The following is a 14870-nucleotide window of genomic DNA, read 5'->3' as shown; positions in this document are numbered from 1 at the left end:
TAGTACAGCTTCGCTTCTCTTTCCCTGTGCTGTTGTGGTCAGATACATTCCATTTCTATATGTTGTAGGCTGACAACATATACATATATATACACACACACATATATGGTTTTATATATACATATATATGGTTCTATATAATTGCTTTGAAATTTAAGAGAAAAAATATGTATTTATGTTGTCTTTTATAACTATAATTTCTGATACTCTTTGCTTTTTTTTTTTTTTTTAAGACTGGATCCAGATTACCATCTGGAGTCACTAGCTTTCAGCCTGAAGAACTTCCTTTAGTATTTCTCGTAAGGCAGGTTGCTAGCAATGAATTGTCTTTTTTGCTTTTTTAGTCTGTGGATGTCTTCATTTCACCTTGATTTTTTGAAAGGTAGTTTTGCTGGATGTAGGATTCTTGGTTGACTGGTCTTTTTCTTTCAGCTCTTTGCATATGCTGTCCTACTGCCTTCTGGCCTCTGATTTCTGATGAGAAATCAACCATTAATCTAATTAGGTTCCCTTCTTTCCCTCTTTGTCTTTCAACATTTTTATTATGTCTGTTAGTTTGTGTTTGTCCAACTTGGAGTTCATCAAGCTTCTTGGTTCTGTCGATTTGATGTTTCCCATCAAATTTGGAAAATTTTTTGTCTGTTTCTCAGGTTGCATAATTTTTATCAGTCTGTCTTTAAATTTGCTGATTCTTCTGCCAGTTGAAAATCTCCTATTGAGCCTTTACAGTGAATATTTCATTTTAGTTATTATATTTCTCAACTTCAGAGTTTCCATCTGGTTCTTTTTTATAATTCCTGTCCCTTTGTTGATAATCTCTATTGGATGGCACACTGTCATCATACCTTCCTTTACTTCTTTACGCATAGTTTCCTTTAGTCCTTTGAACAAATTTACGATGACTGCTTGGAAGACTTTGTCTATTAACTCTGACATCTGGGCCCTTCCCAGGAAGGTTCTGTTGCCTGCTTTTTTTTCTCTTTGAATTGTACTTTCCTGTTTCTTGGCATAATTGCTTGGAGTTTTTGATGAAAACTGAACATTAAGTACTATATTGCAGTAACTCTAGCTACTGCTCCCCTCCCCTCCAAGGGCCTGTTGTCATTGTTTGCGTGTTGATTTGTTGAGTACCTTGGCTGGACTGCTCCAGGGAAGCCTTGACCCCCGTGTGTAAAGTCTGCTGTCGTTCCTGTGAGGGCACCGTGCCCTGGGAGCCAGCGGAGCTCTGTGACGGTCACTTTCTGTGGTGGCTCTAAGCTGTTGCCTCTCTTGCTGCCACACCCACCCGGCTGTTGGCTCCCCTCATTGCAGGATGATTGCTGTCTCATTTTCGACAATTTATAATCAATGTGCTTTGCAGTCTGGTCTCATCCTATTTGGGCCACTTTGCAGAAGTCATTTCGAGGCCAGTCTTTGAGTCTGTTCTGATGCCGGGGGAGCCCTTCTTAGCTGTCTTTTCTCCGTGATCCTCTCTGGTAAACTTCCAGCCGGACTGTGGTTTAGCCTGTTGCTCTCATGAAGCTGCCAGCTTCCTCTTAGTTGCTTACCTCCAAAACCTTCACAGTTTTCAAGAGCATCCTTAGGCTTGAATTCCCCACATTCTTTTTAAAGTGATGTCAGTTCTTGTTGATACGTCTCTAAGTCTCTTGTAATTTATAGGTCTCCACCCCCATCCTCTTTTTTTTTTTTTTTTTTTTTTTTTGCGGTACGCGGGCCTCTCACTGTTGCGGAGCACAGGCTCCAGACCTGCAGGCTCAGCGGCCATAGCTCACGGGCCCAGCCGCTCCGCGGCATGTGGGATCTTCCCGGACCAGGGGCATGAACCCGCGTCCCCTGCATCGGCAGGCGGACTCTCAACCACTGCGCCACCAGGGAAGACCCCCATCCTCTTTTATTATGATTATCTGTTGAAGAACCTGGTTAGTTGTCCTGTGGAGTCTCTTTCTGCATTGTCTGCTAACATGTTCTTTGCTCATCTGGTAAATCCCACCTGACCTGGAGTCATGAGCAGATTCAGATCCTGTTGGTTTGGTTGATTTGGACCAGACTCTTTCTAGCAGGAAGCACAGAGTGTCCGACTTGTCTGCTGTGTGGTGATGTCAGTAGCCACTGGTGACCACCTAGGGCCACTAATTCACTAGAGGTTACAAATAGTGATGTTTTAATTCTGTAAGTCCTTTTTTTTTTCCCATTAATTAGCCAAAATAATTCAGTAAAGAGAATCTTCCCCCATCTACTTTTTGGTTACCCAGCATTACCATTTATATAAGAGAGAGGAGGTAAATGATGGCTTATTCTTCCCAATTAATTCCCAGTTTCAGATCAGTGAATTAGCTCACTGTGAGTTCACTAGCTGCTTCAACTATGACCAATGAGTTTTTATTTTTATTTTTGGGACATTTTGAACTCATGGATTGAAGCTTATTTTATTTGTTTCAATTCACTATAGATACTATTTATTTTAATATTATTTAATATTCAGTTTGTCCCATCTTTGGAAACTGGGAGCACCTTCACATGACCTCCTGAGTCCTTCTGACCTTACGGTCCCAGAGGCCTTAGTATCTCTGAGGGCTCTGTTGCTGTCTAGTCTGAGAAGGTGTCCCAGCCACTTGTGCACAAGCCCTTCCCTGGACCTGAAACCAGCTGCTTCTCCAAGATGCCCTGGTTCCTTTCAGCGGAAAGGGGTCTTTGAGGACCACCGTCTCACAGCTAGCAGTGCTCATGCATACTGGCTTACTCATTTCTGTACAAAGGGAGGAAATCTTTTTAAAATAAAATCGATCTTGAGTTCATGTTGATAACTTGCACTTCACTTCACTGCTGTAAAATCGCCTCCTGAGATCTTTCACCTGTACTGTCTTCCTCCCGAGCTTAGAATCATGGTTGTCAGTACCCTCGGATCTGACAGAGTATCACGTGAGACCCTCGGTAGCCTCAGCACAAGACCAGCACCATCACTAATATCAGAGCAAAGGCAATTTAAGGTGGGGTTTTCCTTTTGGGTTTTGTTTTGTTGCAGATCAAAACACCTAATGTAAGAAAATTCTAGAAGAAAACAAATAATACTGTTGGGTGGAAATGTTCTTCTGAGTGAACCCAGAAGCCATCAGTAAATGGTTGGTCAAGAAAAGATTAATACATCTCATCAAATTAAAAGGAAAAATTGTATACAGCCAGAAATGGCCACAATCAAAGTAAAACCTTTATAAACTCACACTAGAGTATCTAAGAGACTTGCACCAGCACTGCTTCTCCCGGGTAGACTCTCCTGGTGACCCCTCAGCCCCCAAGACCTGCATTGTAGCTTCTGAGGTCTGTGGGCCAGATGCTCTCTTTACAGATGACAAAATTCTGAGTTTCTTGTCCAAAGCCTCCCACTGGATGGTGGCACAGCAGGAGCCTGAGCCCAGTGTCCTGACGTCACACCCGTTCTCCTGGCAGGAATTCGGAGGCTGGCCAGCCACTGCTGGGCCTTGGACTTGTTGGTAGGTGGTGTCTCGCTTGTCAGAGTTGGTTATGGAACTTGGCCCAGCTGGACCCAGCCTTGTTCTGCTCTCCCCAGTAGAGGCACCTGCTGCTGCTCAGGATGCGCGGAGAAGTCTGCATCAGCTTCCCTGTGGGGCTGCGTGGACTGCTCTGACTGCAGCGGGGCAGGGCCGCCAGAGATCCACCCTCACCCTCGTTCAGCAGGGTGACCGTTGACCTCACCAAAGTGAACATCCCTCGCCATCCACCCCACGTTCTGAAACTCGCGTGGTGTTGAGTTTCCTGCGTTAGTGCCTCTCCCGTGTATTGTGGGCTGCTTTTTAGGGAGGCACCAGGCTCCGCAAAAAATGAGTATTCAGTGTTTTTACTGACGTGAAAACCAATGATGTGGTTTCTGTCTGAATCTACACAGGACAGTTTGAAGAGATGGGTGGTTTGACTTACATTACTTGTAGAAGGTCAAATTCAAGAGTGACTACCATTACACGTGTCCTAGAGCCTGTCACTTAAACTGTTTTCTTTTTTCTAGGTGACGTCAGACATCCAAAGTATATTCAACAGACTGATTTGGCTGCAACACTATCAATAGGGCTTGGTCTGCCGATTCCAAAGAGCAGCATCGGCAGTCTTATATTCCCAGTTGTAGAAGGAAAACCAATGAGGGAACAACTGAGATTTTTACATTTAAATGCAGTACAGCTTAGCAAGTTGTTGCAGGAGAATGTTCCATCATACAAAAAAGGTAAGCCAGTTAGTAGCTGCTAACATCTGTTATGCTGTGTGTGTGTGTTTCCATTGCGCCTGATGTCTTCCTGATGTTCCCGTGGTGTGCACTACAGCAGTCTTTGACTGTGTGTTCCTTTTTATTAGAACCCTGACTATCACCATTAGCAACACCCACAGATGCAACCATGTAAGTCAAAATCTTTCATAAATTTACTTATTCAGCAAGTGCTGAATTTTTTTCACTAAGTTCCTATTTGGCCAGGGGCTGTTGAAAGCACTAGAGACACAGCAGGAGGAGAGCTCTGCCCTCGTGGAGCTTATCATCCAGAGCGGGAGAGAGAGAAAAGCAACAACAGATGTCAGATAGTGATGGGCGCCTTAGGAAAAGGCTCAACCAGGGAAGGGTGGGGATGCAGGTGGGCGAGGGCCACTGGGGCAGGTTGGCCTGGGAGGGAGCCTTGTGGCAGACGCAGAGTCTTGTGGTGGGGGTGTGCCTGCACAGTCAAGGAGTGACCAGGGGCCCGAGTGGCTGGCACTGGCGGAAGGCAGAAGAAGATGAGGTCTGAGGGGTGAGGGCCTTTTGGACGTTGAAGGGGTTCTCACTTCCATTCTGAGTAAGTGGGGAGCTCCTGCAGGGTGTTGTGCAGAGCTGAAACCTTCCACTTGCATTTTCAGAGGCTCTCTCAGGTGCCCGTGTTGTGCTGCAGCAGAGCCAGGAGGCTGGTGTGCTACTTCAGCGCAAGGGGAGGGAGCAAGGGCCCAGGCAGTGGGATCCGGGACAAATGGTTGGTTCTGGATCTGTTTTGAAGGCAGCGCAGGCAGGTTGGCTGATGCACTGGATGTGAGGTGAAGCAATCCAGCGACATAAGGAACAACTTGGGGTTTGCAGCTGAACAGTGAAAGGATGCAGTGACCATCACTGAGGTGGGGAAGGCTGTGGGAAGAGAGGGCTTGCAAGGCAGGGTGCTTGTGTGTATGCTGGGGGGCCGGGGCGGGATCAGTGTCCACGAAGCCAAGTAAAGAAAGAATTTCGAGAAGGAGAGAGTGAGCAGATGTGTTGAATGGGGTTCAAGGTAAAATAAAATGAGGAATTGAGGGGACTTCCCTGGCGGTCCAGTGGTTAAGACTCCACACCTCCACTGCAGGGGCGTGGGTTCTATCCCTGGTCCGGGAGCTAAGATCCCGCAAGCCACGCGGTGTGGCCAAAACTAAAATGAGGAACTGAGAACTGTCCGCCCATATGGCAGGTGACGTCTCAGCAACTTTGCTGACAGAGCGGCTCACGTGGAGACAGCCTGGCTGGCGTGGGTGCAGGTGAGGACCAGGGACAGGGCAACGGTCTGGCATCTAAGGTGGATGGGGCCCAAGTGGGGTGTGTCCTTAGTTTTAAGCTGCGAGAAACTAGAGGGTGTTTATATCTTGGTAGGACAGCTCCCCAGGACCATACTTTCAATCAGTTTACTCTGACCCATCCAGGGACGTCAAGGCTAATATTTGACGCTGGTGCTGGGGCTCGTTGGGAAATGCAGAGGAGGTCACCTCCCAGTTTGAGGCAACATTTGATGGGATGTTGGCAGGTTTTCCTACTTGAAGTGGTGGGATACTGCCCAGTGGAGTGAATGCCTGTGAGTTTGTGGGGAGATGTAAACTGACGTTGAGTTGGTTGCGGAAGACACACCCTGCCAGCGGGGAGTGGTTGGGAACCAGATGTCCTGAATGGCAGGAGGGCATGGGGAGATCAGCTCTTAGATCGTGAGACAGCCCCGCCAGCAACTCTGTCAAAGGTGAGGCCCGACCACCGTGCACATTTCAGTGCAGACCAGAGTTTCGTAGCTTTTGCAAATCTGTTGTTGTTGGTAGCATGTGTCCTTTCTCCTATACCAACAACTAATAAAAACGAAAACCAAAAAACAGTGGGGTCGTTTGCTTATTTCAGGGATAGCAGGGTAGGGAGGATTGAGCACTGCAGTGGCTGTGGCCGTAATGAGCCTGTGACATGAACAGAGGGCAGTCCCCGGAACGAGAAAGCACCCCCAGGGCCTCACACCCCCATCCAGGATGCCCGTCGTCTGCACCATCAGTGACAGTGTTTCCTGAAGCAAAGCTGGGTACATGTCTGACAGGGAAATAGATGTCAAGGCCTGCCATGATATCCACCCCAGTCTGATGCAACTCGCTCGTCTGACCACTTTTTGGTTGTAGTGGGGGCTATTATCACCTTTGGACCTTTGCGTGTGCTCTTCCTGCTGATTGGATGCTGTTCTACCTGTTCCACTGGTTAGTTCCTGGGCATCCTTTACATTTTAGCTTCACTGTCAGACCTCCCTTGTCCCCCACGCTCAACCCCATTCTTAAGTCAGTTCCCTTTCCGTTACCAAGGGTCTCTCACTATTCCGTCTATAGTATATTTTCCCTCCGTAGTATTTTTCACTATTTGTAGTTGCACGCATGTGTGACAACCCTGCTGGATCACAGACCCACATTGGCAGGACCTATCCTGATGCATCTAGCATGTAGTCAGTGTTCAGCCCATTTTTGTTTGGACGCGTGCACAGGTGCCCCCATGTCTTTGACTTTGGGGTGGTGGAATGTAGCAAGTACGGGTACCAGCTTGGATCCAGACTTCGACCCCAGCTCTCACCTGCCTGCCCATGAGCGGGTGTCTGAGTTGCCTCCTCTCTGAAATGGGCGTCTAACCTTTCCAGTCCCATAGGTCACGGGGAGAGGACCTGAGTGAGGGCTTAGGGTCGTGCCTGCCACCAGCATTTGGTACGGGTCAGCTGGCTCCAGCAGCAGTGGTGGGGCTGCAGGCGTCGGGGCCCACGCTCAGGGATTGTGCTGTGAGGTTGCCGGGCTATGATCAGGGAAGGCGGGGTGAGTGCACTGCTGGTGGGCTGGGCCAAGGCCCCTGAAAGGCATGGCCCAGACGACCTTGGAACAGCTCTGCTTGAAGTTGAAAGAGCATGTTAAGTACCAGGGAGTCTCGGAAAAGAAGTTCTTGCTCTGCCGACCAGCCGAGTTACAGGTGAGTCTGATCCAGCCCTGAAAGGAAGGAAGGCAAGCCCCCTGGCCTTGGGCGGCACGCCACTGTCATCCCCAGTGGGGAGCCAGCTGCAGCCGGGGCTGGGCTCCATCCACGAGCCATCACGCAGCCCTGGCTTTATGTCGGCCGTGGATCGTTCAGCCGGCGTGGTGCATGGGAGACATAGCTCAGCATTGTGGTAGGAGGGCTGGGAGACTGCCATCCCTTCCCAAAGAAGACTGGTGAAGAAGGGAAGCAGGTGAAAGAGGGGCGCTGACGGTGAAAGGCAGGAGGGGCCGGCCTGCCTCGGGGAGGGGGATGCGGTGGAGCAGGCGTCAGGCCACTGCCTGCCCCGTCCTCACCCAGAGCGTGAGAGTCGGAAGGATTTTGTAGAACTGAGGGCCTTCTCGTGCAGTGCATTTCTGGGGTGTTTTATATTGCACCTTGAGGAAGAAGAGTGGAGAGAGAGAAGGGGGAGGAGGCGGCAAGCGGGAGGCAGAGAAGGAGGGGCCGAGCGGCGGGCAGACGCTGCTGTCCGTGGCGTGCACCGAGGGCTGGCTGGCAGGAAGGACGGCAGAGGACAGGCTGGCTTCATCTGTTGGGGTTTTACCGGAGGTGTTGGCGGCTACCCCCACCCCCGGAGTTCATCTTGGTTAGGTGTCAGGCTCTACCATGTGCCATGAATAACTGAGGACTCTGAGATTACAATTACACATGTGCGTGCATGTCGGTGATATATGTGTGTTGCCTTTTCTTCTTGTCAGAGCCTGGATTTGAGCAGTTTAAAGTGTCAGAAAGGTTGCACGGGAACTGGATCAGACTGTACTTGGAGGAGAACAACTCAGAAGTCCTTTCCAACCTGGGAAGCAAGGTTCGCAGGCAGTACTTGGACGCGCTGAGGACCCTGAGCCTATCCCTGAGCAGACAAGCAGCCCAGTATGACGTCTACTCCATGGCGGTGGGGACCGTCCTGGTCCTGGAGGTATGGCTGCCTGTGCAGTGTTGCGGCTCCGCTGTTAAACTGAGCAGCTAGCTCGGCCGGGATTTGGTAGTTTAAAGGATGTAGAGTACTAGTGTTTCTAAAAAAGAGCAAGGAGAGCCCCCTGTGTGTTGATGTCGCGGACACCACTGCTGTTTCCTGTTGCAGGTCCTCGCCCTGCTCCTGCTCAGCGTCCCCCAGGCGCTGAGGGGCAAGGCCGAGCTGGACGTTCCTCTGCTGTCGCCCGTGTTCTCTCTGCTCTTTTACCTGCTGCTCCTGGTTCTTGCAGCGCTCCACGTCGTCGTGTGCACCTCCTCGGGCAGTTCGTGCTACCTGTGCAGCCTCCCATGGCTGACGGCAGGCGGAGTGATGGTGCTGATTTCCACACTGTTCTGCGCAGTCATATCTGCTCTCACCAGGATGTTTGCCAGTGGAAAGCGTCTGAGTAAGGTAAGGCTGGCTTTCCAGATAGGCTGTCCTTGTCACTCCAGCTGATGAGACGCGGGCTAAGCCCCTGGTGTGTACCAGGCATGGTGCCGATGGGAGCTGAGGAAAGGGCCCACCCTTCATAGGAGCCGACAGGACGTGCTCACGGTGGCTGGTCTCCTGGCTCCCGGAGCATCCCGACGTCACACGCTCAGACCCTTGCTATCAGGTCTCATGCCTGCCTTCTCAGTTAGAAAGAAAGGGTCCCTGGGACTGTAACCAGGGGACTCTGCAGAGCGGCTGGCACAGAAGGACAGGCGGCTGGCTGACGGGGGGTCAAGAGGAGAGAGACCCCGTCCTCATCCTGCCTCATAAAATACACTTTCCTGTTCTAGACTGATGTTTTCCTTTAGAATTCTTGCAAGCCTTTGGCCTCTGACACCTTCATTCATCAGCTGATTGTGGTGGCAGGGTGGCGAGAGAGAGGTGGGCAGTCCCAGTTGGTCCACAGTGTGCAGAGCCCAAGGGACCCAGTGCAGTGACTCCAGGCCCCCAGTGCAGCTCCTCATCACAGGGCCACAGACGCCCCCCCACCCCACCCCGCCGCAACCTGTGTGTTGTCGTTTAGCACACATACCTCTCCCCGCTGGAGCATGGGCTTCCCTAGAGCAGTCTGGTTCTCCAGGGCCTGACCAGGGTCACAGTAGCAAGCCTTGTCATGTACTCGCTGCACACAGTCAGTAGAACAAATATTGAGTAGTATTGAATGACGGCCATTGAGTCTTCATTTTACTTTAAATGCTTTAAATTAGTGTATTTAAGGGCTAGTACTGTGATGCCAACCGTTGTAATGGAAACTCTCTGGATTTCTGGAAAGTTCTTGGAGAACTTAGGTGTCTGGTTTGGTGGAATATACCCTTGGGGCTCTTTGGTTTCGAGTAGCAGGCAGTGGCTCAGAGGGCAAGGACGGTGCAAGAAGGGACAGGCCTGGGACTGGTGGGCGAGCGCTGCAAGCTCTGGCACTGCCGAGATGGTTTGGGTCCAGACATCTTCAGTCTCCTTGTCACTCAACTTAGGACTTGCAGTCCAGGGGAGGACTGCCCTGTTGTTTCCACGTCCTCCTGGCGGTGCTCGGGGGGACAGGGAGGAGTGCGTGCCGGGCGTGAGGAGCAGCAGGTGTCTGTCACAGCAGGTTAGGTTCTGTGAGCGGAAGCTATAAGCTCGGGCAGCAAGAAGATGTGCTGTTCAGATTCTTCCCTTACAAAATACATTTTCCTTTTTACAGAATCCACCTCAATCCAACTCAAGGTGGTCGGAGTTAGATCTTCTCATCTTGCTGGGGACCGTGGGCCACATGTTGAGTCTGGGCGCAAGCAGCTTCATCGAAGAGGAGCACCAGACATGGTACTTCCTCGTCAACACGCTGTGTCTAGCTCTGTGCCACGAAATCTACAGAAACTGCTTTCTGGGAGACGACTGTGCGCCTCAGCGTTGCCCACACGTGGGAGAGGAGTTTGACGGGGTCTCAGCGGCCCCACAGGGCAAGAGCACTGGCCCTGACGTGTGGGAGCTCGACAGAGCGTCCAAGCACCCCTCTCCCCTGGAAGCGCTCAGAGGCCCTGAAAGGTGGATGGTGCTGACCAGCCCGTGGGTGATTCTGACCTGCTGCCGGCTGCTTCGGTCACTGAACCAGACAGGTGTGCAGTGGGCCCACCGGCCTGACCTGGGGCACTGGCTCACCAGGTGAGAGCATAAGCCGTGGCCTCGGGCCAGACCCTCCATAGGCCTGTTTTTCATATTCAGGATAGAAATGGTATTTGAGGTCTGAAGAAATAGAAAACTAACCCATGATTTGACATTGTGAGGTGAATTTATTTGAGGCTAGCTTGATAGTTTGGTTTTTTATTGCTGAATCACTGTAAGTGTTCCTGTTTGAGAACCTGTGAATTTTAAAATGATCACTGCAGCAGGATGTAGTTTGTCACTCGCTGCCCTGTCCCCGACGGTTCAAGGCTGGGGTGACAGGCTGGCAGGGCATGTGTCCAGGAGCCCTTGGGAGAGTGGCTTTGCCTTCTGTGCTTCCGCCCTTCTCTGTCCTCCTTCCTCTCTCCCCGCCCCCAGGAAGGGCAGCTGCATTGATTGGAGCCTGTAGGTGAGTCTTCAGCCTCCTCTGAGGCCTCTTACGAGTGGCTGGGAAATGTAGTAGAAAGTATAGCAGATACAGAGGATTGAAGTACAGAGAAGAAACTAGGACAGAAAAGACCAACATTTGGCTATATCATAAAGTTTTACTCTGTCAGTGAAGGCTTAGAAAACTAAAGTATGGGAACAGTGAAATGAAAAAGTATTTCCGAGAGCGACAAGGGTCACTGTCGGATCGCTGGTAACAGCTTCTGTGAGAATTGTCAGCAGGAAGCAGGACTCAGGAAGGTTGTAGACACGTTCCTAAAGGAGGAAGTGCCAAAGGAAAGAACAGGAAGTGCTCGCTCCTGCTCGTGGTTCGGGAACTTCAGTTAGATAACAATGTGTGGTTTTATACATGATGAGGGAGGGGCCAAAAGCCCAGGCTTGGCGAGCACCGCACGGTCCTGGGACCACACGCTGGCACAGTCCTTTTGGAAGATACCTGGAATTATGCATCAAAGGCCATAAGATTGTTTATTCCCCTGGCCAAATAATCCTCATGATAAATTTCTCCCGAGTGTTAACAATACTAGCAAACCTTCGGCGGCCATAGTAATCACAGGTAGGTTTTTCAGGTTCCTGCTGTGTGCCCACTCATTTCATTTTCACAGCAACCCTGAACAGAGGGCGCTGGCCTGTCTGCGCTTGGGGTGTGAAAGCAGAGGGGAGCTGAGGCAGCACCAGGCGGAGCCAGAGCATGTGAGGATGAGAGCGTGTGCTGGGGCAGCACAGCCACCTCACTTCTTATTTTCCTGGGAACTTGCAGCGCTGCAGGAAGATTTGCTGATTTCCACCCACAGATGCACTAACATGGTGTGCAGGGATGCCCCCACCACCCCTGGCCCACTCTCCAGGGTGCAGCTGTGCCCACTCCTGGGTCTAGACCCTCCTCCAGCACGCTGGACCCCCACCCCTTTCCGTCAAGGGTGCTCCCCTCCTGCAGCACGATTCTCCCTGTCAGTTTGTAAAGAGGCTGCAGTTTCGGTGATTTCCTCCTCCAGGGCAGAGCCTTCAAGAGATGCCCAAAGTTGCCGTCTCTATGCTCCATTTTCCATTTGTGACAATTAACAATCCAGGATCTGCATGGAACATGCAGCTTACAGAGCAACAACAGAGGCCCCAGTGTGGCCCCCATCACTATCTGCCATTCCCGGGACCCACGGCCTGACACTGGCCTCCTTTCCTCTGCATCTTTCCAAGTTAGTTTTTCCGTATGGCATATATATACCTTGGCTTAACAGCTATCGAATATTTGGGCTTTGTGAGCATGAGCTGCAGTGAATAGAACAGGAAAGAGCCCTGCCTTCCCAGGGCACAGCTCACAGAGGTATCAGGGAGTGGTGGGCAAGGGCCAGGCAGAGAGAGGGCCTGTGACAGCTATGTGCCCAGCCTCTTCACTAAGTCTCCCCACCTGGGAGAGGGCAGACACTCCTGAGTGAATCTGTCTGCACTGACGAGTGAGTGGAAGAGGATAGTGCCAGGATGTGTGCGTCTCCCATGAGCGGGCGCACACTGGTAAATATGCAGTTTGCACACAACCTCTTCACCTGTGGTTGGGGAAAATGAGGCTGCCCCGGAAAGGGGGCACCAGGGGAGCCAGTGGACAGTGTTAAATATATCACTGCCCTGGCCACTGCAGAGCTGATGGTAGGTACCAATTGTGAATGAGCAATGAGAGATTGGGTTAATGGCCCTTTATTTGTTCCACTTTAAGAACCTCTGTTTGAATTTAAAAGATCAAAAATTTTCTTTTTTGCTTTTCAGGAAAATGAGCTCTTTTTAGTACAGTTCTTAGAAAGCCACTTGGTGTAGATCCATAATATCACTAGTTATCCTTGGTAGTAATTTTTGGCATTTTACATTTCATTTCAGCTCTGATCATAAGGCTGAACTCTCTGTTCTGGCCGCAGTTTCCCTCATCATGATTTTTGTGTTGGTTCAGAAGAGGTGCTCCCTGGCATCAAAAGTGGCCATGGCATTTGGCCTGCTGGGCATCTATTGCTACAGGGTGGCCATTGGAAATCTGCTGTTCCCATGGCAACAAAACAACAAAGACATTTCAAAGTAAGTGTACTGGCAGACACGAGCATTTGTTTTTAGATCTGTTCTAATGTTTTATGTACTAAAAAAAAATGCCATGGGGCTTCCCTGGTGGCGCAGTGGTTGAGAGTCCGCCTGCCGATGCAGGGGACACGGGTTCATGCCCCGGTCCAGGAAGATCCCACATGCCGCGGAGCGGCTGGGCCCGTGAGCCATGGCCGCTGAGCCTGTGCGTCCGGAGCCTGTGCTCCACAAGGGGAGAGGCCACAACAGCGAGAGGCCCGCGTAACGCAAAAAAAAAAAAAAAGCCATGCAATCTTGAGAACATTGGAGTTTGGTCTTTGTGAATTGTGATTTTGTCAACAGTTACTGACAGTGCCTCAGTGAGCCAATTCTGTTAGCCTCTTTTTTTGATAGGAGAGAGACAAATAACCTGGAAGTAAGGTCACTAAGATTTATTTTTGTTTTTAGTAAGGGATTCTTTAAAAATAAAGAATTTAAAGGATTCAGTTTTGCTCCATCAAGAAGTAACTAGTAATGAGGATAATAACAAGTGGATGCTTCCTAGCAGTTGGGGGGCGAAGCATGCCAGAAAACCAAACTTTCCCATAACTTATGTGAGCTCCTGGAGTGGGGGCTCAGGGTGATTGAATCGTCAGTACCACTTTTTGCATGTCAAAGTGGGAGCTTTTTTGTTTTTAATGGTGATGTGGGCTGGGGTGGGCAGAGCCTGTTCTGGAGGGCTGTTCCTAAAACGTGTTAAGAACCTTGACTTTGTCCAACCCTCTGACTTGGGTGTCCTCTTACAGAATTTATCTCAAAAATACAACCAGAGGTGAGGCGAGAGACTGGGATACGGGCATGCTCTCTGAAGCATTACTTTACAGTTGCACAGAGTAAAAAACAAGGTAGTTGGCCAACAGTAGTTGGATAAGCCTTGGAGTTATGGTTTCAGGTCTTACATTTAAGTCTTTAATCCATTTTGAATTTATTTTTGTGCATGATGTAGGAGAGTTGTCCAGTTTGATTCTTTTAAATGTAGCTGTGTAGTTTTCCCAACAACATTTATTGAAGAGGCTGTCTTTCCCCCATTGTATATTGTTGCCTCCTTTGTTGTAGATTAATTGCCCATATAAGTGTAGGTTCATCTGGGCTCTCTATTCTGTTCCATTGATCTATGTGTGTGTGTTTGTGCATTACCATACTGTTTTCATTACTGTAGCTGTGTACTATGGTTTAAAGTTAGGGCATGTGATACCTCCATCTTTGTTCTTCTTTCTCAAGATTATTTTGGCTATTTGGGGTCTTTTGTGTTTCCCTACAAATTTTAGAATTCTTTGTTCTAGTTCTGTGAAAAACACCATTGGTATTTTGATAGGGATTACATTGAATCTGTAGATTGCTTTGCGTAGTATGGTCATTTTAACAGTATTAATTCTTCCAATCCAAGAACATGGGATATCTTTCCGTCAGTTTGTGTTGTCTTCAGTTTCTTTCATCAGTGTCTTATAGTTTTCCAAATACAGGTCTTTTACCTCCTTAGTTAGATTTATTTCTAGGTATTTTATTCTTTTGATGCAGTTGTCAGTGGGATTGTTTTCTTAATTTCTCTTTATGATAGTTCGTTGTTAGTTATAGAAATGCAACAGATTTCTGTTTATTAATTTTATACCCTGCAACTTTACTGAATTCATTGATGAGTTCTAGTAGTTTTTTGGTATTGTCTTTAGGATTTTCTATGTATAGTATCATGGCATCTGCAAACAGTGACAGTTTTATTTCTTCCTTTCCAATTTGGATGTCTTTTATTTCTTTCTCTTATCTGATTGCTGTGGCTAGGACTTCCAATACTATATTGAATAAAAGTGGCGAGAGTGGGCATCCTTGTCTTGTTCTTGATCTAGATCTTTTCACCACTGAGTATGATGTTAGCTGTGGGCTTATCGTATGTGGCCTTTATTATGTTGAGGTATGTTCCCTCTATACCCACTTTCTAGAGAGTTT

The 14870-nt window shown here is 49.2% G+C and overlaps 1 protein-coding gene across 4 annotated transcripts in view; it reads left to right on the top strand.

Annotated features, from left to right (window-relative positions):
* Window positions 1-14870, top strand: part of PIGG (phosphatidylinositol glycan anchor biosynthesis class G (EMM blood group)) — a 40392-nt gene that overhangs the window by 14449 nt on the left and 11073 nt on the right. For all 4 annotated transcript variants that reach the window (XM_081241039.1, XM_081241036.1, XM_081241037.1 and 1 more), the window contains exons 6-10: window positions 4019-4231; window positions 8002-8219; window positions 8385-8666; window positions 9928-10385; window positions 12699-12890. In XM_081241039.1, coding sequence (XP_081097165.1) covers window positions 4019-4231; window positions 8002-8219; window positions 8385-8666; window positions 9928-10385; window positions 12699-12890 — 1363 coding nt within the window. The remainder of the gene's footprint in view (window positions 1-4018; window positions 4232-8001; window positions 8220-8384; window positions 8667-9927; window positions 10386-12698; window positions 12891-14870) is intronic.

Source organism: Mesoplodon bidens (assembly GCF_964165515.1).
Source record: "Mesoplodon bidens genome assembly, chromosome: 1".
NCBI classification, from domain to species: Eukaryota; Metazoa; Chordata; class Mammalia; order Artiodactyla; family Ziphiidae; genus Mesoplodon; species Mesoplodon bidens.
The sequence above is the reverse complement of the archived record's forward strand: the minus strand, read 5'-3'. Positions and strand labels throughout refer to the sequence as shown.